We start from the raw sequence: 22,777 nt of genomic DNA on the forward strand, positions 1-22,777 counted from the left end.
ATGAGGACTCTGGGGAGGATCCAGGTTCAAATCCCTGCTCAGCCATAGAAACCCCTTGGATGGCTTTGGGCACACTCTCTCAGCCTCTGATGGTGATGATGATAATAATAAGACTTTATTTATATCCCACCTCTCTGTCTTGCCAAGAAAACCCCATGATAGTGTTGCCGCAAGTTGGAATAGACTTGAAGGTGTGCATAGCAAAGAAATCCCATGCAAATATTAGTCCACAAAGGCTGGATAATATGGCCATACCAGCAAATAAAAGCTAGAGAGGAACAAATAAACAGATTTTCTCCATCATGACAGCTGTCCATCAAGGCTTAAGCTTATATATAGAATTCTATTTTCCACCTATGGCTGGTGGAAAGCTTCAGCACCAACCATTTCTTCTTCTCTTGGGGTCCATCTGCACTGTAGAAACAAAGCAGTTCAGCACCACTTTAAGTGCCGTGGCTCCTTCCTATGGGAATGGGATCCATAGGAGTTGTGTCTTTTTGCACAGCCTTCCTTGCCAAAAAGGACCGGAGACTCACCAAAATTGCAAATCCTAGGATTCTGTAGGATTGGAGCCACAGCCGTTAAAGTGGCGCCAAACTGCATTATTTCTCTGGTGCAGACGCACCCTTCCATCTTAACAAATTCCCTCGACTTGACCATTGCTTTAAGAAAAAGGTCCATTGGTGCTTTTCCAGTTTGTGGTTTGCATGGCTTGTTTGTTGTGTCTCGGTGCTGTGTAACTGCATGCGTGTTTTGTTTTTGTGCATGGGTCGTTTTGATTTACTGGGAATCTGTGCATCGTGTTGTTGTACCCAACTTCCCCCCCAAAGCCCTGCATTTAACATGATTAATAGACGGCAGTCTTTATGCTGCTTTGTGCTTCATTACATCCAGGATGATCTCCTGCCATTTCCATGCCCTCATTTTCAGCATCATTTTCTTGCAAAGTAAAAATGCTTTGACACATTAATTCCTGAGAAAGTAGGGAGGTTAGTCTTTGCTCGCTTCATTTTCATATGGGAGAATTAATCATTTTAACATTTTCCTGCCCATTGGGGGGGGAAAGATTACAAGGGTTTTTACACATTTCCCCCCAGCTTTTGCACATCAGGCCTTGTTTTGGGGGGAGAAATTGTTTGTACAGTTGCACAGAAAATGATGTTTCCAAAAGTTGCTTCCTGCGCAAAACCCTAAAGATCTTTGTGCAAACAATTTCTTCCCCCCAAAAAGCTCTGAGATATATATATATATATATAACATTACATTGGTTGATTCCTTTCTCAATGGAGTGTATTTGTCCGATATATCAACATATCTTTCTTTCCAAAGACGAGGAAATTTGGTGTGCAAATTCTCTACATCTTTACGGAGGAAAGGTGAGTCTCGGCAGGTAAAATATTGAGAGTTTAATGAGCAGAGAAAAAGGAGATGGGTTGTTTTTGATAACTAAAGAGCACAACAACAATAACAAATTTGATCTCATTTATTTAATCTAAAATACATTCCTCAGTGGCCTTTACCAAGTCTATCAAGGAGAGAATTAATACATCAGTTTAAACCATCCATACAAAGAAGGAGGAACGACATTAACAACACTTAAAATGACTGTTAAGATGAAACATTCCTTTATTTTCTGACTTTGCAGAGATGATGACCTCCATTTGGGGAAAATGCATACGGATTGTACCTTAGTGTGTATCTTTTTATATTCCTGAACAGTTTGCAAGTAGAAATGAAAAGATCTACATTTTCCAACTTGTGCCCAGTATGATATCCATGCATTTCCCTGCAAAGAGATTACTTCTCTGCAAAGCAAGATAGCCCTTTTCTCGGTTTGTGTGTTTGCGGGTCTGTGATGGTTTATAGCTAAATAATTGCCATTTTCATTCAAAAAACCCTAATGGTCTCTGCGTCCATTTTTAGGGTGAGCTGGAGAAGCAACTCCTCCAAGCCAACCCCATCCTCGAAGCCTTCGGAAACGCCAAGACCGTCAAGAACGACAACTCTTCCCGATTCGTAAGTTGCCCAAAGTTGGAAAGTTGTGTGCAGTGTCAATAAATGGGATCGCACACACAAACGGCGGTTGTGTGCAGTCAGCAAAAATGGTGTCCATGGTTTTCCTTTAAGGGATTCCTGGTGTGCACACAATGTGGAAATGCAGCGTTTGGAACTGCGTTGTGTTTCTCTTCAGACTGTATAAATCTTTTGCCTTTTACAATTAAACTAGATGATAGGTTTAGCCTCTTGCAGATATTTCCCAAGCGGCAAAAGCCTAAAAGAAGGTAGCACCCAAAGAAGCCTGTTTGCCATAGGATGTGCTTTCCTCATCTCTGTTGCTTGCATTGTTTAGTGTGCTTTGTTGTGTCAGTGGTTATGATAAAGCAAAGTAAGCATTGTAAAGAAGTTTGGGATTAATGTGCACAGTCTGGGTTTTGCACCGAAAGGTATAAAAGTATTTGGATGCCATGCAAACCATCTCTTCTTTTTGGCAGGGCAAATTCATCCGCATCAATTTTGACGTAACTGGATACATCGTCGGAGCAAATATAGAGACCTGTATCCTTTTTGAGTCAGCCTTAAGAAAAGCATGCATTGCATTTGATCCATCCCTTCGGTCATCCGACCTTGACTGAGCTGGACATTGCAATACCTCATTCTGGCCATTGGCCTGAGTGGCCAATGCCATTGACCAGAGGTTCCTTCCTCTGCCAAGTTGCTGGAAAATGGGGGATGAGGGTTGCCAGAGTGAAAACCAGAGAAGGCTCCTGTGCAGAAGAGGGAATTTCAGCAGGTGTCATGGTTAGCTGGTTCCAAGGCAAGCAAGCCCTTCTCATGGAACCAGGTCAAAGGAAACAAGCATCTTTCTGCTGGACACCTTTCAGAAGTCTTGGGCTGCTAGTTCCCAGCCACTTGGCTAGGGATGATGGGAGATATAGTCAAATACATCTGTCGGGATGCATGCTGAAGAAGACTGGTGAAGGGAGCCATGAGTTCGAGACTGTGGCATCTTTAAAGGGGAGTACCTTCACATATTAACTTCTGCAAGATTTTCCTCCATGTTGCATCCAATGCAAAAAGGCAATGAAATTCTCCATAGCACTGCATTGAATGCAAAAAAAGCCCTGTTGCTTTCTGGGTGTTTTCTGCCTGGAACGTGTCTGTAAACATTTCCCGTCAATGTTGATTTCGTGCGATGGATGGCCTTTGCCAGCGGCAGCGGTTGCCTCTTTTGCCCTCGGGGGCTGTGTTTGTGCAAAAGCGCTTTGTTTAAACAGAGAAACAAACAAAGGGACTGATTCCCTCCCTCTAAGTCCCCCTTTTATATAAATATCAGAGGCAAAGGGGTCAAGTATTTTGCCAAAAATGAAGACTTTGGAGATGAAGGAGATGCAGAAAGTGATGGAGAAAGCGATGGGAGCCAAAGGTCTACCTTAAAAGGGATGGAAACGTCCCAGTTAAGAAACTGGGGAAAACTCAGCAAAAGGGGAAGAAGATCAGAGGAAAACTCTCTCCATTCCTAATAATAATAATAATAATGATGGTGGTGATGATGATGATGATGATGATGATGATGATTTATTGCCTGCCTTTCCAGATGGATCAAGGTGGAGAACAACAACAGATTAAACAGCTGGCATCAGTTAAAAGAGCATATAAAACCAATGCATCTTAAAACCAACCAATCAATACTAATACTACTACTACTAATAATAATTTATTTCCTGCCTCTCCAGATTAATTGAGATGGAAAACAACAACAGATTAAACAGTTTCCAAAGTTTTGCATAAATTAATAGGGATGGAGGCGACGATAAATACTAGCATGGGCTCATAGGTTAAACCATGGCTTAGCGTTACATGAGATGGAGGCCATTGGATAGTTTACTTGTGGAACTCATTGCTGCAAGATACAGCATCCTTGCAGCTATGCACCGCCCTGAAAAGTGCAACGGAGCAGCCATAGAGAATGACATGCAACTAACATGCAATTACCATGCAATTAACGGTTAAATGATGGAAGCATGTGAAACTGCTTGTGTGTGGTGCATACCAGAAGCATCCTGAAAACAGGCCAGAGGTTGGGTATTTTTGCTTAACATGCGCCGACAGATTTGCTGGAGAAGTCCCGCGCCATCCGCCAAGCCAGAGAAGAGAGGACCTTCCACATATTTTACTATATGATTGCCGGGTCCAGCGAGCAAATGAAGAGTAAGTTGGTTGCAGCCAATTGGAATTGGGGGACCCTTCCAAACTGTGCAATGATAGCAATTCTCTATAATACTATATGATTGCTGGGGCTAGTGAGCAAGTGAAGAGTAAGTTTGTTGTAGCCGATTGGAAGTTGGGGATCCTTTCACATTGCACAATGATAGCAATTCGGTTCCACTTTAAAATGGCACAACAAATGCTCAGGAATCCTTGGATAAATAAATGCTAAGATTTGGGACTGAATGTTTTGCTTTGGAAGCCTTCATTTTTCTTCTTCTTGGCTTCCTAGATGACCTCCTCCTTGAAGGTTTCAACAACTACACCTTCCTCTCCAATGGCTATGTCCCCATCCCTTCCCAGCAAGACGATGAGATGTTCCAGGAGACCCTGGAAGCCATGGGGATAATGGGCTTCAATGAGGAAGAGCAGATCGGTAAGCGGCGCCAAGGGAGTGCGGCCCTTCCCTCCATCTTTTATCCTGGCATCAGCACTAATCTGGGCAATACCAGGTACAGTTGCAAGGAGATATATAGATGCATTTCTGTTTTTCAATGGTCTCTCTCCTTTATCTCTTTGCAGCGATGCTGAAGGTGGTTTCCTCTGTCCTTCAGCTTGGTAATATTGTCTTCAAGAAGGAAAGGAACACTGACCAGGCCTCCATGCCGGACAATACGGGTAAGACAGGGAACCGAGGGGGATTTCTCTCCTTGCGGTCAGTTTTCCCTGCAAAAAACATGGCCAGGGCTGAACATGGATGTGCAAATGCACGCATCAAAGTCCAAGTGGGAAGATCTCCCTGCGCATCTACACTGCAGAATGAATGCACTTTGACACCGCTTTAATTGCCATGGCATTCTGTAGATTTACAAGACGTTTAGCCTTCTCTGTCAGAGAGCTCTGACAGCAGAACAAACTACAAATCCCAGGATTCCATAGGATGGAGCCATGGCAGTTAAAGCAGTATCAGAGCAGTATTAATTAAGCATTAATTCTGCAGTGTGGCGGCAGCCCTATAAGTGATCCTTAGCTGTGCATCGCATGCCTCTCATCGGTGGCTCAGATCCAAATGCAGGGAAAGCGGTGTTTGCAAAGTGAGGTTCCTCCCTTGTTTCCTTCCAGCTGCCCAGAAAGTGTGCCATCTTATGGGGATCAATGTGACGGACTTCACCCGGGCGATCCTGACCCCGAGAATCAAAGTTGGGCGAGACGTTGTGCAGAAAGCCCAGACCAAGGAGCAGGTGAGAATCTCGTCCTTTTCCACCTCCTGGTTCTCCCTGATTCTTTCATTTTCCCCTTACGGTTGCCATCAGTCGGAAAGGACTCAAAGGCATACAGCAACAACCTATATATATATGTATGTATGTATGTATATATATATATATTCCCTGCCTCTTTCAACAGGCTGATTTTGCAATTGAGGCTTTGGCCAAAGCAACGTACGAACGGCTTTTCCGCTGGATCCTGACCCGCGTGAACAAAGCACTGGACAAGACCAAGCGGCAAGGAGCCTCTTTCCTGGGCATCCTGGACATTGCCGGCTTTGAGATTTTCGAGGTATGGCAGCATATTCCGCTTTTCCCTCTTTGTTAATGGAGCCTCAGTGAAGTCAAATTTCACCTGCAATGAGTGATGCTTTTATTGGTAAAAGAAGCCCCAGAGGGTTTTGGGGCCACTCTTTACAACCGTTCACCGGGTCTGTTTTTCCCAAATTCTCTACTCCAGATCAATTCTTTTGAGCAGCTGTGCATCAATTACACCAACGAGAAACTGCAGCAGCTTTTCAACCACACGATGTTCATCCTGGAGCAAGAGGAATACCAAAGGGAAGGCATCGAGTGGAACTTCATTGACTTTGGTTTGGACCTGCAGCCTTGCATCGAACTGATCGAAAGACCAGTAAGATCCATTGATTGAATTAGATCTTGCCTTTCTCCTAACGTTTGTCCCAGATTATGCAGATTAAAACCACGCACCAAGCGTTCTGTCCGGAGCGTTCAATGACAGCCCCCCATTTGCCATTTCAGAACAACCCTCCTGGCGTCTTGGCTTTGCTGGATGAGGAATGCTGGTTCCCAAAAGCGACGGACACTTCCTTTGTGGAGAAACTGAGCACAGAGCAAGGCAACCACCCCAAATTCCAGAAGCAAAAGCAGCTGAAGGATAAGACCGAGTTTTGCATCATGCATTATGCAGGGAAGGTATGGAAGAATTACCCTACGAGACTTAAACCTCCTGGGTACCTTCCAAAATGGTGCATTTCTGGGAAAGCTTTAGCAAGGGCAAATAGAATAGGTTTCTGCGTTTATCCCAGCATGGTATCCTATACAGGGCTGGAGTTGCAACTCCAGCTGCAAAATTTGGAGTGAGCCACATGGTGTGTGTGTTTTGTTTTGCTTTCCCCAAAGGTCATCTACAATGCAACTGCCTGGCTGACCAAGAACATGGATCCCTTGAATGATAATGTGACGGCTTTGCTAAATCAGTCTTCGGAGAAGTTTGTGGCAGACCTCTGGAAAGATGGTAGGCTTGCAAAATACACTGTGACCCCATAGTTAAAACTGTGGGATTCATAGTTGCAAGATGCAGGAATTGCATTTCGATCATTGCCATCATCATCATCATCATCATCATCATCATCATCATCATCATCATCAATCTTTTCCCAAGCTTATGTTGTGTGTGTATGTTGTGTAGCATCCTTATTTATTTGCAACTGGGAGTGTTCTTTGAGGCTCACAGTGAACTTGATTGCCTTTCAGTTGACCGGATCGTGGGCCTTGACCAGATGGCCAAGATGACCGAGAGCTCCCTCCCAAGTGCCTCCAAGACCAAGAAAGGCATGTTTCGGACAGTTGGGCAGCTCTACAAGGAGCAGCTCACCAAACTGATGACCACCCTCAGGAACACCAGCCCAAACTTCGTCCGATGCATCATCCCCAACCATGAAAAACGGGTCAGTCCAGAAATGCCAACTGACCACCTCCTTTGACTCCACATAAAATGCAAACATTGGAGTTTTGCCATTAGGCTTTGCATTCTTTCCTCTGTATTTGGATGGAACGGCAACATTTCTCTCTTTCTCTTTGCATTTTGCAGTCAGGAAAACTAGATGCCCATTTGGTGCTGGAGCAACTGAGGTGCAACGGCGTTTTGGAAGGGATCCGTATCTGCCGCCAAGGTTTCCCCAATAGAATTGTCTTCCAGGAATTCCGCCAGCGGTAAGAGAAATGAACGCTAATGGATTCAAAGTTATAGCTGTGTTAGTCTGAAAATCAGTATGTAAAGAGATCTAAAGAAAGTTGGCAGCATGAGCTTTCCTAGACTTAAGTCCACTTCATCAGATGCATTTCCAAATTCCAAATCTACAAAACTCCAAATGCATCTGAGGAAATGCATCTGAAGTCTAGGAAAACTCATGCTGCCAACTTCTTTCCTTCGGTTAGTCTCAAAGGTGCTACAAGGTCTCTTTGCATACATTAAGGCTGCAGATCTTGAAGTCCAAGTTTGCAAATCTACATCTTCAGGAGCAGAATAATCCCATCCAGTGCAAGTGACCAGTGCAGACTGGGTCTGATAGGATGCGTATATCTTGCCCAGCTGGTCCTAAAGTGCTACTGGCATTTGGGGACTTTTGCATTTCGCAGACACCTTTCAAAGACAAACCCACACTCTGTGCATTATGGTTGTCCAATTTCCCCCCCCCCCCATTCCCCCCACAAAATCTTGACATTCAAGGTGTTTACAGTCTCATAGACTGTGTTTCTGGGACATCACCAAAATCCAAGTATAAGCAGCCCTGACTGGATTAAAAGGGTTTATCAGAGCCAGACCCTGGATGCAAAAGATCAACCGATTCTTCAGTTTTGGGGGCAGCAGATGGTTGACTTGGGACCCCTATTTTGGTGGGGCAGTCAGTGGGTTTTTAGTCTCTGAGATAGCCATTGCCACTGTTAATGGAATAATTTTGGGTGGTTTTCAATAATATTCTTAACATACTTTCCTCCTTAGCTATGAAATCCTTGCTGCAAGTGCCATTCCAAAAGGATTTATGGATGGGAAACAGGCCTGCATTCTTATGGTGAGCAAAGCCAACTCCTCCATCATGCATGCTTTTAATGTCCTATCATTCACTCTCTTACAGGTTGAGTCTGTAATTCCAAAAATCAAAATATTCCCAAATCCAAATTTTTCCATTTGGGCGGCTGGGATTGTGACGCCTTTTGCTTTCCGACGTTTCAGTGTATACAAACTTTTAATTGAATTTACTGAAGATATTTTTCTATCGCTTCCCAGACCATAAGGACTCCCAAAGCAATGCGCAAACAAAAGCAATTAAACTGGATTATTTCTGCAGTGCGGATGCAGCTGAAGTCAGGCTGATCCCATTTCTTCGGAGCAGTGCTGCTTTGCATTGGCTTCCGTGTTAGAAATTGCCCTGTTTTAAAATTGCATTGGATGCTTATATTTAGACTACCTAAAAATGCCTTTAAAGAGCATTCAAAATTAATTTTTGTAAGGTTTACTATTTACACTGTTTTAATTGCTTTTGTCCATTGCCTTGGGAGTCTTCCTGGGCTGGGAGGCAATAAAAGATATATCTTGAATAAAACACAGCCTTCCTTCCTTCCTTGGCTAAGGGGTTTCATAGTTGGGGTGCCGCTACCAAGGACGCCCTGTTTATATGCATTTGCATGTGATGCATTATGCTGATATAACCTTAATCTTTTCCATTTTTGCATAGATCAAAGCCCTGGAACTTGATCCCAACTTGTATAGGATTGGCCAGAGCAAGATCTTCTTCCGGACAGGTGTTTTGGCTCACCTTGAAGAGGAAAGAGACCTGAAGATCACGGACGTCATCATCACCTTCCAAGCCCAATCTCGGGGCTACCTGGCAAGAAAGTAAGGCACTTTCACCCCCCAAAAGTCCACAAACTGGGAGACGCACCGGCCAGAGCTTGGAAGCAATTCCTTGCAAAGGAGTGGAATTACTTGGAGTTGGTTCATTTTTAGCTTTGAAACAGTTATCTCTTGCCTCTCAGGCTGCATCTGCAGAAATAACCTGGTTTGATACCACTTTACCTGCCATGGCTCCATCCTACTGAATCCTGGGATTTGTAATTTGGGGAGGCACCAGCATTTTGGGGCAGAAAAGGCTAAAGACCTTGCAAAACTACAAATCCCAGGACTCCATAGGATGGAGCTACAGCATGTCGAACTGCATTATTTCTACAGTGAGATGCGCCCCAAGAGAAGACTAAAATATCTCATGAAACCAAAATCCCAGAATTGCATAGCATTGCATCATGGCAGTTGAAGCGGTGTCAATACATACAACCTGAGACTGTGGCTAATGGCATTTTTAAATGATCTTCTCCAGCTTTTGTGTGTGAGATGGATGGACCTGTTTTTAATTTTTGCCCAGGGCTTTTGCAAAGAGGCAACAGCAACTGACCGCCATGAAGGTGATCCAGAGGAACTGCGCCGCTTACCTGAAGCTGAGGAACTGGCAATGGTGGCGGCTCTTCACCAAAGTAAGACCCTTTCTCGGGCGCCCCTTTTTTTCAATATTAAACTTGCAGATTTACTTGAATCCCATTTGGGGGGGAAAGGTGGGCTAGAAGTCCAGTCAATCAATCAATCAATCAATCAATCAAATTGAGAATGGAGCTGGCATTGATGGAGTTTTTATTGCATTTTGCTGGGCCAAGCCAAGGGAGCCCTGAGAGGTTTTGAGAGCAAAAGATGACCTTTTCTTTGGTTTCCAGGTGAAGCCGCTGCTTCAAGTCACCCGTCAAGAGGAAGAGATGCAAGCCAAGGATGAGGAGCTGAAGTCGGTGAAGGAAAGGCAGATGAAGGCCGAGAGCGAACTGAAGGAACTGGAGCAGAAGCACAGCCAGGTGGGTGTCTCCTATCTTCTGATCTTCATTCGGACCATATGGGATGGTCAAGGGGTCTGGAGATCTGACCTTGTGAGGAACGTCCCTTAAGGGGTGCATTCGGCTTGGAGAAGAGGAAACTGAGATGATACGGCCATCTTTAAATATCAGAAAGGATGCCATGCAGAGCTTGTTCTCTGCTGCTCCAGAGACTCAGGACTTCTCTCCATGGACCAAATAAAACGTCCTCCCTTCACTTTCACATCAAGGTTCCCGTCTCCAAATCTGGTGCAAACAACATGTGGCCCTTTCAGACCAAACCCCTGTTATACCAGCCTTTCTCAAAGTTACCATTTGCTCTGGGTTTTGCAGAAACTCCCGTGTTTCCCGCCACCGGGAACGGGAGGGAGTAAATCATTACCATTTCATTCCTTAAATATTAATTCATGCCCTGCCTTGTATCTAAAGACCTCAGAGTACGCAATGCAGGGAAATAAAATTTTCAAAGCTGTTACTACAAGATCCCTTTGGAATTTAAAAGAGTAAGAGCAAGTGAAATGGACTGGGAAGATACTCAGCAACCTGACCGGTTAGCATTCTGGTTAAATGTAAAGATTTGCCTTTCATTTAGATCTTATTTCATTTTGTTTTTTATACTGCCCTCGATGTCCAGGACATGGTAATAGGGAAGGGTTTTTCCCCATCCTTGGTTCCACCGCTTGATCTGAGATCAGGAACAAGGTGTCCGTCCATGTGGTCAACAGTGAGGGACACAGACCTTGCATCTGACCTCATGGCAGTGACTGTATTCTTAAAATTGCATGGACAATGCAAAATCCCAAGAAGGACGACATTAGCATTGCGATGGCTAACCTTGTTGCCTCCTTCGTCCAGCTGACCGAAGAGAAGAACCAGCTCCAGGAGCAGCTGCAGGCAGAAACGGAGCTGTATGCCGAGGCGGAGGAGATGCGGATCCGGCTGGCGGCCAAAAAGCAGGAGCTGGAGGAAATCCTGCATGAGATGGAGGCGCGGATTGAGGAGGAAGAGGAGCGTGGGCAGCAGCTTCAAGCCGAGAAGAAGAAGATGCAGCAGCAGATGCTGGTAGGTGATGGGCAGATGTTGTGGTTGCAGCCTCGGATGCCCTCTCCAATGCATGGGCACCACTTGAGATAATGGCCAGGCGCTTGCCAACTGACCCACTTGGTGGTGGCTCCCATATTACTTGGAAGCGGTGAGTCTACTCTGGGTTCTGCGCTGAGCAGGTTCCAAGGGATGCCTTGGGAGGACCAGCATCCAAGTCGGAATAACTTCCACTTCTTTCCTAAAGGAACTTGAGGACCAGCTGGAAGAGGAGGAAGCGGCAAGGCAGAAGCTGCAGCTGGAGAAGGTGACGGCAGAGGCCAAGATCAAGAAGATGGAGGACGATATTTTGATGATGGATGACCAGAACAACAAACTTACCAAGGTTGGTGTGGACTCAGCTTTCTGTTTCCTCCTTGCCATAGCTTTTAACTACTTACTCAATTTCCCCCCATCTGGGCCCAAGGTGGCACAAAACACAAACTAAAACAAACATGGTTTCAATGGCAGAATAGTGAGAATACGTCACAGTTAGTATTTCACTCCATCCATCCATCCATCCATCTATCCATCCATCCATGCTTCCATCCATCCCTCCATCCTTCCATTCACCCATCCATCCATGCATCCATGCTTCTGTCCATCCTTCCATACATCCATGGACCCATTTATCCATCCTTCCATGCATCCATCCATTCATGCTTCCATCTATCCTTCCATCCATGGATAATGCAAACGTTTTCTTACAAACAATTAAGCGATATATAGTGGCCCCTTGGTATCTGCTGGGGTTTGGTTCCAGGAACCCTGTGGAGACCAAAATCTGTGGATGTTCAAGTCCTATTAAATGTAATGACAAATGGTGTCCCTTGTATAAAATGGCAAAATCAGGGTTTGCTTTTTGTAATTATTATTTTTTGAATCTTTTCAATCTGTGGATGCCTGAATCTGTGCATAAAGAATCAGTGTATTAAAAACATTAATTTTAAACAGTTTTAAAAGACTGTTGAAATGATGAAAATGCAACCTGCCCCAATCCAAAGGCCTTCTGCATTGGGCTGTTGACACTCAAAAGTGAACAGAATTTAAGAGCTAATGGAACGATTCTTGCTGTTTCTCCTTTTCTGTCCAGGAGAGAAAACTGATGGAGGAGCGGATCAGTGACTTGACCACCAACCTTGCGGAGGAGGAGGAGAAAGCCAAGAACCTGACCAAGCTGAAGAACAAACACGAGTCGATGATCTCGGAGCTGGAGGTCCGGCTGAAGAAGGAGGAGAAGAGCCGGCAAGAGCTGGAGAAGGCCAAGCGGAAGCTGGAGGGGGACGCCAGCGACCTCCATGAGCAGATCGCCGACCTCCAGGCCCAGATTGAGGAGCTCAAGGCCCAGTTGGCCAAGAAGGAAGAGGAGCTCCAGGCTGCCCTGGCAAGGTGGGTGGGTCAGGGGCATTTGCCAAGGGATGGGGGGATTGATGACCCCATTAATGCCCTCTTCGGCTCCCAGAAGGGAACCTAAGGTGGGTGGTGGCTCCCAGCACATGTGCAAAAGAAGGGCAGTCAGCCCTCCACATTTGTTACTCTGACTTTTGTGGGGGTTTGATTAATATGTTCTCTAGGGATCTCTAGGTCCTCCAGCATAACTGTCAGGCTCCCAATTGCCACCCCAAACAACAAGAGGCTGTGCTTCTAAAGAATAACAGCTTTATTGAAAGGTAAAGGTATAGGCAACAGAAGTGACTTCTTTGTCAGGAATGAAGATACATAGTTACAGATGGGTTATATAGTCCCACGAGCAGACCCACCCCCATTAAGCAATAAAGTTAATTAATTGGATCAGTCTTTCCCGCGCAGTGAGGAATCTCCACCCAGATGACGTAGTGTCCTCTCGTCCGGCCTCTCCGGCATGTTCCCAAAACAATGAAGTTCTCACCAAGCGTTATCTCCTCCTTGCACCTGTGGCCTTGAAACCCAGACATCCCTCTCTACTAAACTAAGTAACATAAAACCTTAACAACCTATGAGTATGTAAGAATGGTTATATATCCCATCATCCCACAACCCAACATACATGGCAGCATATAAAGCATAACAACAACATATATTAACATTAGGAACATATTACTATAACAACCTATGAGTAGTAGCATTAACTCTTAAGGTGTAACTCACCCCTCCCAACACAAGAGCAGTCTCTGGCTGGCTGGGTAACTCCCTAACATTGTCACATTCCAATCCTAATAAGCAAGCACTGAAGCTAGCCATCTATCCATCACCTTCTAGTACATTCTAACTAACCAATATATATCACACCCATTATGTCCTTAATCAAATAATATCTAAACAAAACCCTAAACTAATAATCCCTCTGACAGAATCCCCAAATGAATATATAAATGACCAATGAATATATGAATGCAGGGGAGTTCTGACAATAACTTTGCCAGAAATTGACCATAGAGTTGTGCTGGAGGACATAGAGATTCCTAGAGAGAACACTTCTCAAGGCCTTTGTAGGTCCTTCAGTGCAATTCTATGGTCAACGTTTGGCAGATATTGACCATAGAGGTGCCCTGGAGGACCTAGAGATTCCTAGAGGTAAAAAGAATAATAGTGTATTTTATTGGTATTTTTTCCACTTTCACGGGAGTCCTGCTATCCTAATCCCAGAGAATGTGGAGGGTGACTGTACCCAGGCGTTTGTTTCATTTTATTTATGCCATGCCTTAATTCAGTTACCTAAATGATTGGTTCAAAAGCCATTTCACCCACCAGGCTTGAGGATGAAATAGGACAGAAGAACAATGCCCTGAAGAAGATCCGGGAGTTGGAGGCCCACATCTCGGACCTCCAAGAGGACTTGGACTCTGAGCGGGCGGCCCGGAACAAGGCCGAAAAGCAGAAGCGGGACCTGGGAGAGGAGCTGGAGGCGCTGAAGACGGAGCTGGAGGACACCTTGGACAGCACTGCAACCCAACAGGAGCTCAGGTGGGCATCAGAGAAGGAGAGATTTGGGGAGGACAGTGGTCAGGGGTCACCCCAGTCTAACTCAAGGGAAGGCCCCCTGAGGATGGTGTTCACCAACCAGAGTCCTACCTTGCAAGGTCTAAGTACACTTTGTACTGGTCTCTGCTGGTTGGGAAGGATAAAGGGATGGTGTCCAAGTGCCCAAACAGTAGTGCCAACTCTGGTCTCCTCTCTGCAAATGCAACAGGGATCCAATGACTGGTAGGAGCCATCTAGACCTGGAGGAGAACTGGTGGGAGATGGTCACACATTACTCCAAGGTTTTTCAAAAGCAGAAATCTAGAAAGACTTAAGGAATAATAGTGGTTGAGGACCAGGACTTGGGAGGTCTCCCATTCAGAAGTTCGCCGTAACATGAATTTAATGGCAAATAATAACAGTGAGGCGACATTGAGTGGATTGTTTGTTGTTAATTGTGACCAAGTCAGCTTTGACTTACGGCAACCCTATGAATGGTGTCACCCATAGCCCTGCTCAGGTCTTGCAAACCCAGGGCAGCAACCATGGCTTTCTTGGTGGAATCAATCCATCTGGAATGGAGTCTTCCTTTTTTCCTACTGCCTTCCACCTTACCAAGAATTATCATATTTTCTTTTGAGCCATGTCTTCCCATGATACGGCCAAAATATGCCAGCCTCATAGAATCACAGTGTTGGAAAAGACCCTGAGGGCCATCCAGTTCAAACCCATTTTGCCATGCAAGCGGACACCATCAAAGCCCTCCCAACTAATGGCTATGCAGACATTGCATGAAAACCTCTAAAGGAAGAAGACCCCACCACTCTCCATTGAGGCAGCGTCTTTCATGGTTGAACAGCTCTTACCTTCAAGAAATTCTTCCTAATGTTGGGATCTCTTTTCCTGCCTCAGTTTAGTCATCTTGGTTCTAAGGACAGTCCAGGCTTGGTTTGCTCTTGGACCTATCCTCCATCACCGCACATCTGATGAGTTGAACATCCTATGTTGCGTCCATCCAAAATGCATGGCTGGTGCAAAGCCACATTTAATAGCAATGGTCTGGGGGAGGGTGGATACAGTGCAAAAAGGTCCCATATTTCATTCCTTTTTGTGTTTCAGAGCCAAGAGGGAACAAGAAGTGACGGTTTTGAAGAGGGCTCTTGAGGAGGAGACCCGAACCCACGAAGCCCAGGTCCAGGAGATGAGGCAGAAGCACACGCAGGCCGTGGAGGAGCTGACGGAGCAGCTGGAGCAATTCAAGAGGGTAAAAGTGGGATGGAGGAAGGATTCGGTCCTGGTCCCCATACAGGGATGACCGCCCTTTCAATGACCGGCTGACTCTTCCCCACCCTTCCAGGTCAAAGCCAACCTGGACAAAGCCAAGCAGGGCCTGGAGAAGGACAACGCTGACCTGACCATTGAAGTACGGTCGCTCAACCAGGCCAAGCAAGAAGTGGAACACAAGAAGAAGAAGCTGGAAGGACAGCTGCAGGAGTTGCAGACCAAGTTCGCTGACGGTGAAAGGGTCCGGACGGAGCTCAACGAAAAAGTCAACAAGTTGCAGGTGATGCAAAGGGAGAAGGGGGTCTTTTTCTTCTGCATTTTTAGTTTGCACAAGGTCAAAATGAACAGCCAGGAAAAGAAGTGCCTCTCGGTGAATAACAATTTTTCTAAATGAGGAATTCCAGAATTGCAACTTAATGCTGTTTCTTGTGACCCTTTTCCTCAGGTGGAGGTTGAAAACGTAACAGGGCTGCTGACCGAAGCGGAAAGCAAGACCATCAAGCTCACGAAGGATGTTTCGGCGTTGGGGTCTCAGCTGCAGGACACGCAGGTCGGCGGTCAGAGGCAGGGGTCTCTTAAAGACAATCTGATAATTTTCTTGTCCTTGATGAAAAAGCGTGTTGAATTCAGCTGCAGGGACGAAAGTGACCTGTGAAATTATTCTTCCTCCTCCTTTCCTTTGTTTTGCTCTGGTTCCTCAGGAGTTGCTCCAGGAAGAAACGCGGCAGAAACTCAACTTGTCCACCAAGCTTCGCCAAATGGAGGACGAGAAGAACAGCCTCCAGGATCAACTGGAGGAAGAGATGGAGGCCAAGCAGAACCTGGAGAGACACATCTCCACCCTCAACGTCCAGGTTGGGTCTCTAGCATTTTAATGGGGCGCAAGCGCATGCCCATTTCTGCCCAAATGCAGATGTTTGGGGACTATTGGTGACACCCTGCTTTATGGTGTCCCCTGTTGTGGTCCGCACACCTTGCATAGCTCTAGTGATGCCTAAATGTCTCATGATTTGCATCCATCCTGGCTTAACTTTATTTATCTTTTTTTGGTCCCGAACTTGGATTGTAGCTCTCCGACTCCAAGCGGAAGCTGCAGGAGTACGTTGGCACCATCGAAAGCATGGAGGAGGGCAAGAAGAAGCTCCAGAAGGAGATTGAGGGCCTGACGCAGCAGTTCGAGGAGAAAGCCGCTTCCTACGACAAACTGGAAAAAACCAAGAATCGGTTGCAACAGGAGCTGGATGACTTGGTGGTCGACCTGGACAACCAACGGCAGCTGGTCTCCAACTTGGAGAAGAAGCAGAAGAAGTTTGACCAGGTAAGCCCTCTGTGTATGTGTGTGTGTGTGTACAATATTCCTGCGAGGAAGGACCGTTGGAAGCAGTGGGACTCCATTCCAAGGAGGGATAAATACGTTAGGGTTGCTTTCAGTGCAACTTAAATGGAGAACAGTGTTGTTGGTCAAGGCACCCAGTTTTGTAACAGCTCCATCTTTGCAAACTCTCCTGGACAGAGTGAGCTGCAAGTAATGTAGTTGCATGTAACTAGTTATCTTGGGGGAAGGGGTAATGAAGGTGCAGGAAAAAATCATATTTAAAAAATAGTGCAGAGAGAGCTAGAAGTAGTTGTACATAACTAGTGAGTGACACATTTCCATTAGGATTTGTGCCTTGAAAACCCCACAGAGCGATCCTGAATGCCTTTTCTGTTTTCTCTGCAGATGCTGGCGGAGGAAAAGAACATCTCCTCCAAATACGCCGAGGAGCGCGACCGTGCTGAGGCCGAAGCCCGAGAGAAGGAGACCAAGGCGCTGTCTCTGGCCCGCGCTTTGGAGGAAGCCCTGGAAGCCAAGGAGGAACTTGAGAGAGCCAACAAAGCCCTGAGAGCCGAGATGGAGGACCTGGTCAGCTCCAAGGATGACGTCGGCAAGAACGTGAGTCTCTCCAAACCAGTCTCCAAGTGCTCTTCCACCACTTGCTTGGTTGCTGTTCTTGGATTCCTCCTCCATCTGCCTCACTTTTGCCTTTTGCCTCCTTTTCCTGGGAAGGTCCATGACTTGGAGAAGTCCAAGCGCGCCTTGGAGCAGCAGGTGGAGGAGATGAAGACTCAGCTGGAAGAGCTGGAGGATGAGCTCCAGGCCACAGAGGATGCCAAGCTCCGGCTGGAGGTCAACATGCAAGCCCTCAAGGGACAGTTCGAGCGGGATTTGCAAGCCAGGGATGAGCAGAACGAGGAGAAGAGGAGGCAGCTCCAGAAGCAGGTATGCAATTTGTCTGCTTTTGCATCCAAGGGCAAACTTAATAAAACAGATGAAGGAAATGGCCTATCTCCTCCAGGCCCATTTCCAGGCTTTTAGTGGTCTGTGCGTTGGAATAGGACTCAGAAACACCATAGTCCCCACTCAGCCATGGAAACCTACTGGGTGACCATGGGCAAGTCATACTCTTTTAGCCTTGGAGGAACGCAAAAGCAAACTCTCTCTGAACCAATCTTGCCAAGAAAACCCTGCGATAGGTTTACTGTAACATTGCCATAAATTGCAAAGCTACTATAAGCCATCACCGGAGCCAGTGCTGGGCTGTTTTTCACCCCAGGTAACTATTTGTAATGCCCCCCAGCCACCCCCAAAATTGCTAACTTCCATTCCCCCTCCCAAAAAAGATGTCTTGTTACGGGGGAAAAACATTAAAAGCACAAAATCTGAAAGTGCTTAAATTACAGTGGGCCCTCCACATTCGTTGGGGTTAGGGCTGCAGGACCCCCATGAAAGTGGAAAAACTGCAAATAAGAAAGCACAGTGTTCTTAACCTGAGAGAACACCTGAGGACCCTCACCCATAACTTGTCCAGGACCAAGGCTCCAGGCTTCTCTCACAGGATCTGGACATTCAAAGGGTTATCACTGCACAGGCGAGAACCTTCCCTAATGTTTCTCCATCTGCCCTGTCTCTTAGCTCCACGAAATGGAGGTGGAATTGGACGATGAACGGAAGCAGAGAGGTCTGGCCGCTGCGGCCAAGAAAAAGCTGGAGGTGGACCTCAAGGACCTGGAAGTCCAGGTGGACTCGGCCAACAAGGGCAGGGAGGAGGCCATCAAGCAGCTGCGGAAACTGCAGGTGGGCAGGAGGCTGGTGTTCCTTGGAAGCCATTTTGGTGGTTGGGGCAGCGTGCTTCATCCTTTCTGACTTCTTCCTGAGAAATAGATCCACCTCTTTCTTCCTCTTCCTTTTCTCCTCTTCCTCTTCCTTCCTTGGTATCTTTTATCGCCTTTGCTAGGTCCCTCACCCTCTCCAGTTATCCTTTCTAAGTTCTTGGCGATCTTTCATTCTCAAAAATGCTGCAGTGTGGTAGACCTTTTTTGGAAAACAGATGTGTTTCTGTTTTAGCTCCTTTCTAACCAAACTTTTCCAATTTTCAGGCTCAGATGAAGGACTTCCAGCGGGAACTGGACGATGCCCGTGCCGCCCGAGAAGAAGTCTTTGCCACGGCCCGGGAAAACGAGAAGAAAGCCAAGAACCTGGAGGCTGAGCTGATGCAGCTTCAGGAGGTAAGCAAAGCCTAGCAGAGAGGGCTTGCAGACAGACTTCAAAGGGAGATGTATTTCTTTTGATGGCAGCCATAGACAGATACATGGATAGGTTTTGTAGCATGCTGATTGTCTGTTTTGGCTCCTTGGGCAGGATTTGGCCGCTGCAGAACGGGCGCGGAAGCAAGCGGAGCAAGAGAAGGACGACTTGGCGGAAGAGTTGGCAAGTTCTGCCTCGGGGAGGTAAGGCTTTGCGGCCCCTGGATGAAGCCATGGCAAGGTGGCTCCCATCCGCATCCGCATCCGCATCCGCATGTAGTTTCTTTAAAGGTTGGACTAAAACCCAGAATGTCATCTTCCCTGCCAGCATGGAAGTATTTAGTTGTACAGCTGATACAATTTTATTCAGTGTTGTTGCTTTTTTCCTGTGAAACCATAGGAGAGCAACATCCGAGTGTCCAGGGAATTAATTTTTACCCGGCACAGTTTTGTCTAGTGTTTATAATTTCCCCTTGTGTGTCATTTACGTATGAATAAATGGAGATAAACAAATGAGCCTGCCGACTTCATTCCCCATCCTCTCGATTCAGGACAAGCCTCCAGGACGAGAAACGGCGTTTGGAGGCAAGGATTTCCCAGTTGGAGGAAGAGCTGGAGGAAGAGCAGGGCAACATGGAGGCCATGAGCGATCGCTTCCGGAAGGCCGTCCAGCAGGTACGCCAAAAACCACGCATTTTATCAACAAACTTTGAGCTCCTAATGACCTGTTGTGTTATGTAACTTTGCATATGCCCAGCTACGTAGGAGAAGTGCTAAGAAACCCCTTTGCTGAGTTGCAAAGATGCAGAATGGACAATATACATTAGTGCCTGATGCACATCGGGACCAATGCAATGTGCATCTTGTTGTACATTGGTCCCATTCTTGGTGCCGTTTCTGGGTTCTAGTCGGAGCAGCTGAACAACGAACTGGCGTCGGAGCGTGCAGCGGCACAGAAGAACGAAAGCGCCCGGCAGCAGCTGGAGCGACAGAACAAGGAGCTGCGGTCCAAACTCCAGGAGATGGAAGGGTCTGTCAAGTCCAAGTTCAAGGCCACCATCACTGCCCTGGAGGCCAAAATTGTTCAGCTGGAGGAACAGCTGGAACAGGAATCCCGGTAATGGCCAATGGCCCTTTCCTTCATGATTGGCGCATTTGGGGAGGAGGGAACCCAAGGACGGAGGGGGGGCACATTTTGCAACATGTGGGTTGCAATGGTTTGACCATTGTCGCATGGGCTTTTAATTATTAATTAGTTGTTATTTTAATTATTATTTTAAAAATTCAATCCCACTCCTTTTGCAGAGAAAAGCAGACGGCCGCCAAGGCTCTGCGCCAGAAAGACAAGAAACTCAAGGAGGTTTTGCTGCAGGTTGAGGACGAGCGGAAGCAAGCAGAGCAATACAAAGACCAGGTAAGTCTTTGTCCGGCCCTCACTGGGAATGATACTGTGCCCAGTTTTGGGCACCAAAATTCAAAAAGGATATGGACAAGCTGGAGAGTGTCCAGAGGAGGGTGACCAAAATGGTGGAAGGTCCAGAAACCACCAAGCCCTGTGAGGAGTGGCTTAGTAGAAGAGCATTGGATTGGATGACGCTTGGGGGTCTCCTCCAACTCATAGATTCTATCATATGGTGGACATCACTTGGCACCTGATGTTGGACCTTCCAAAGGTGACCTTCAGTGGTCAGTGTGGGAGTGGGCAACTCTTCCAAGTGTCCCATCCCAAAGCGCTGACCACCCTCCATCCTCTTGCAGGCGGACAAAGGCAACGCCCGGGTGAAGCAGCTGAAGCGGCAGCTGGAGGAGGCAGAGGAAGAGTCCCAGCGGATCAATGCCAGCCGCCGGAAGCTGCAGCGGGAGCTGGATGAAGCCACCGAGAGCAACGAGGCCATGGGCAGGGAAGTGACCGCCCTGAAGAGCAAACTCAGGTGGGTCCTGGTTTCCCCAGGCAGCAGTTTCCAGGGGGGAGTTGGCACAGTGGGCACCCTTGGCATCCCCTGCGGTTTGTTCCAGAAGCCCCCCCAATGATACCAAAATCCACACATGCTCAAGTCCCATCATATACAGTGGGGTATTTATGATGATGATTGGTATCTGCTGGGGTTTGGTTCCAGGACACCCCCATGGTAACCCAAATCCATGCATGCTCAAGTCCCATTATATACAATAGGAAATTTATCATCATAATCATCATCATTATCATTCTTATTACACTGGGCCCTCGGTATCCTCCAAGGTTTGGATCCAGGACCCTGGTGGATATCAAAATCCATGTGTACTCAAGTCCCATAATATACAGGGGGACGATGATGATGATGATGATGATGATGATGATGATGATGATGATGATGATGGTTGGTATCTGCAACCCCTTGTGGGTGCCATAATCCATGCATGCTCAACTCCCATTAAATACAGTTGCGTAGCAAAATAGTGTCCCTTATATAAAATGGTAAGGTTTGCCTTTTGGAATTGCTTAAACTGTGGATGCAGAATCCATGGAAATGGTGGGTTGACTGTATAATTTAAGGAGAAGGAGGACAATGAGTTCCTGGGGAAAGTTCCTCTCTTTTTTTTTGGACTATGTCTCCCAGAAAGAATCAGCAGCCTCCTAAAATCTCGAGATGGGAGGAAGAGTGACTACAAATCCCGGTGAACCAAATCGGGTATAAATGGGGGGTCCCTTCCCACCCACCTCACCTTCATTTGGTTCGAAAGGCCTTGTCTAGCCAGATTTTATTTTATCTTAAAGGTATTTCTATCCCACTTTTTATTGCAAGATTTCAGGGCGACCAACAAACAAAAGGTCAGCTTGAAGCAAATTAAAAAATGTGAGATTCAACACTTTAAGCAGGTCATTTGAAGTTTAGAATAAAACTTGGAGAGGATTTTATGGCTTCCGTGGAACCCAGGGGAACCCCTGGCCTTCTGGACTACAACTCCCATCATCACTGTTGATTCTGCTTGGGGAAGATGGAAGTTGTAGTCCTCCTGGTGTTCCTTCCCCAAGCAGAAAGTGATGGCAACTTTTGAATGTCTTGCAAGCGTCCTGCAAACCTCTGGAGCATTGGGCTAACTGCTAGGGACGCTTGTCTCTCTTTCAGAGGGAACCCAGAGCCTTCGCAATGACTGAGCAGGTACCATGCCTCCCACTTTGCAGCCCCTTGTCTTTGTTTTTAAAACAGAAAAACAAATCCCTCCTGGTTCTTCTCTCCCCCCTTTTTTTTTGTTGTCGTTGTTGATGATGATGATGCTGTCCTTACATAAAACCTACGCGAGATTCTTGCAAACCATGAAGGCTTGGATACTAAACGTCAACTGTCTTGTTCCAAAAGAGACAAATATTACAGATTTTGCTTTTATAACCCTTCTCTTTTTTTGTCCTTCCTATTTCTTAATAACATAGATTTTTGCCAATTTTTCTCTCTTACAAGACACTAGCGTCTTTTTGGCCAAACGTACTCAAGCCAAGCTCCCTCTGCAAAACACAAATGCACGGGTTCAGACAGTGCATTGATGCATCCAACTGGTCATCCATCCCAGTCGACATGAATGAAACCTGGGGCAAGAAAGCAATTTTGGCAATTGGCATCCTAACCCTCTAATCCTGCCAGACCATTAACATAATTTCAGAACTGGAACCCTAACCCTAACCCTACCTGTCTAATCCTGCCAGAGCATCAACATAATCTCCTAACTCTGGAACTGGAACCCTAACCCTAACCCTACCTGTCTAATCCTGCCAGAGCATCAACATAATCTCCTAACTCTGGAACTGG

General features: G+C 46.4%; 1 protein-coding gene across 8 annotated transcripts in view; it reads left to right on the plus strand.

Annotated features, from left to right (window-relative positions):
• MYH11 (myosin heavy chain 11) overlaps positions 1-22,777 on the plus strand; it is a 45,401-nt gene that overhangs the window by 20,365 nt on the left and 2,259 nt on the right. For 4 of the 8 annotated variants that reach the window (XM_042437418.1, XM_042437417.1, XM_042437419.1 and 1 more), the window contains 34 exons: positions 1,924-2,016; positions 2,493-2,556; positions 4,111-4,209; positions 4,499-4,642; positions 4,789-4,884; positions 5,329-5,447; positions 5,611-5,763; positions 5,932-6,105; positions 6,234-6,407; positions 6,615-6,729; positions 6,969-7,162; positions 7,306-7,427; positions 8,218-8,287; positions 8,951-9,111; positions 9,635-9,743; positions 9,978-10,109; positions 10,983-11,189; positions 11,416-11,553; positions 12,301-12,596; positions 13,938-14,150; positions 15,267-15,411; positions 15,505-15,711; positions 15,877-15,981; positions 16,133-16,285; positions 16,501-16,749; positions 17,152-17,364; positions 17,479-17,691; positions 18,385-18,546; positions 18,849-18,977; positions 19,111-19,199; positions 19,547-19,670; positions 19,904-20,112; positions 20,301-20,409; positions 20,754-20,926. In XM_042437418.1, the coding sequence (XP_042293352.1) occupies positions 1,924-2,016; positions 2,493-2,556; positions 4,111-4,209; positions 4,499-4,642; positions 4,789-4,884; positions 5,329-5,447; positions 5,611-5,763; positions 5,932-6,105; positions 6,234-6,407; positions 6,615-6,729; positions 6,969-7,162; positions 7,306-7,427; positions 8,218-8,287; positions 8,951-9,111; positions 9,635-9,743; positions 9,978-10,109; positions 10,983-11,189; positions 11,416-11,553; positions 12,301-12,596; positions 13,938-14,150; positions 15,267-15,411; positions 15,505-15,711; positions 15,877-15,981; positions 16,133-16,285; positions 16,501-16,749; positions 17,152-17,364; positions 17,479-17,691; positions 18,385-18,546; positions 18,849-18,977; positions 19,111-19,199; positions 19,547-19,670; positions 19,904-20,112; positions 20,301-20,409; positions 20,754-20,926 (5,153 nt within the window). Of the gene's footprint in view, positions 1-140; positions 192-657; positions 676-1,272; positions 1,377-1,923; positions 2,017-2,492; positions 2,557-4,110; positions 4,210-4,498; positions 4,643-4,788; positions 4,885-5,328; positions 5,448-5,610; positions 5,764-5,931; positions 6,106-6,233; positions 6,408-6,614; positions 6,730-6,968; positions 7,163-7,305; positions 7,428-8,217; positions 8,288-8,950; positions 9,112-9,634; positions 9,744-9,977; positions 10,110-10,982; positions 11,190-11,415; positions 11,554-12,300; positions 12,597-13,937; positions 14,151-15,266; positions 15,412-15,504; positions 15,712-15,876; positions 15,982-16,132; positions 16,286-16,500; positions 16,750-17,151; positions 17,365-17,478; positions 17,692-18,384; positions 18,547-18,848; positions 18,978-19,110; positions 19,200-19,546; positions 19,671-19,903; positions 20,113-20,300; positions 20,410-20,753; positions 20,927-22,102; positions 22,136-22,777 lie in introns of those variants that run through there. The other 4 variants (XM_042437420.1, XM_042437421.1, XM_042437425.1 and 1 more) reach the window with 4 other exon arrangements.

This window comes from Sceloporus undulatus, chromosome 8, assembly GCF_019175285.1.
Source record: "Sceloporus undulatus isolate JIND9_A2432 ecotype Alabama chromosome 8, SceUnd_v1.1, whole genome shotgun sequence".
Classification (NCBI taxonomy): Eukaryota; Metazoa; Chordata; class Lepidosauria; order Squamata; family Phrynosomatidae; genus Sceloporus; species Sceloporus undulatus.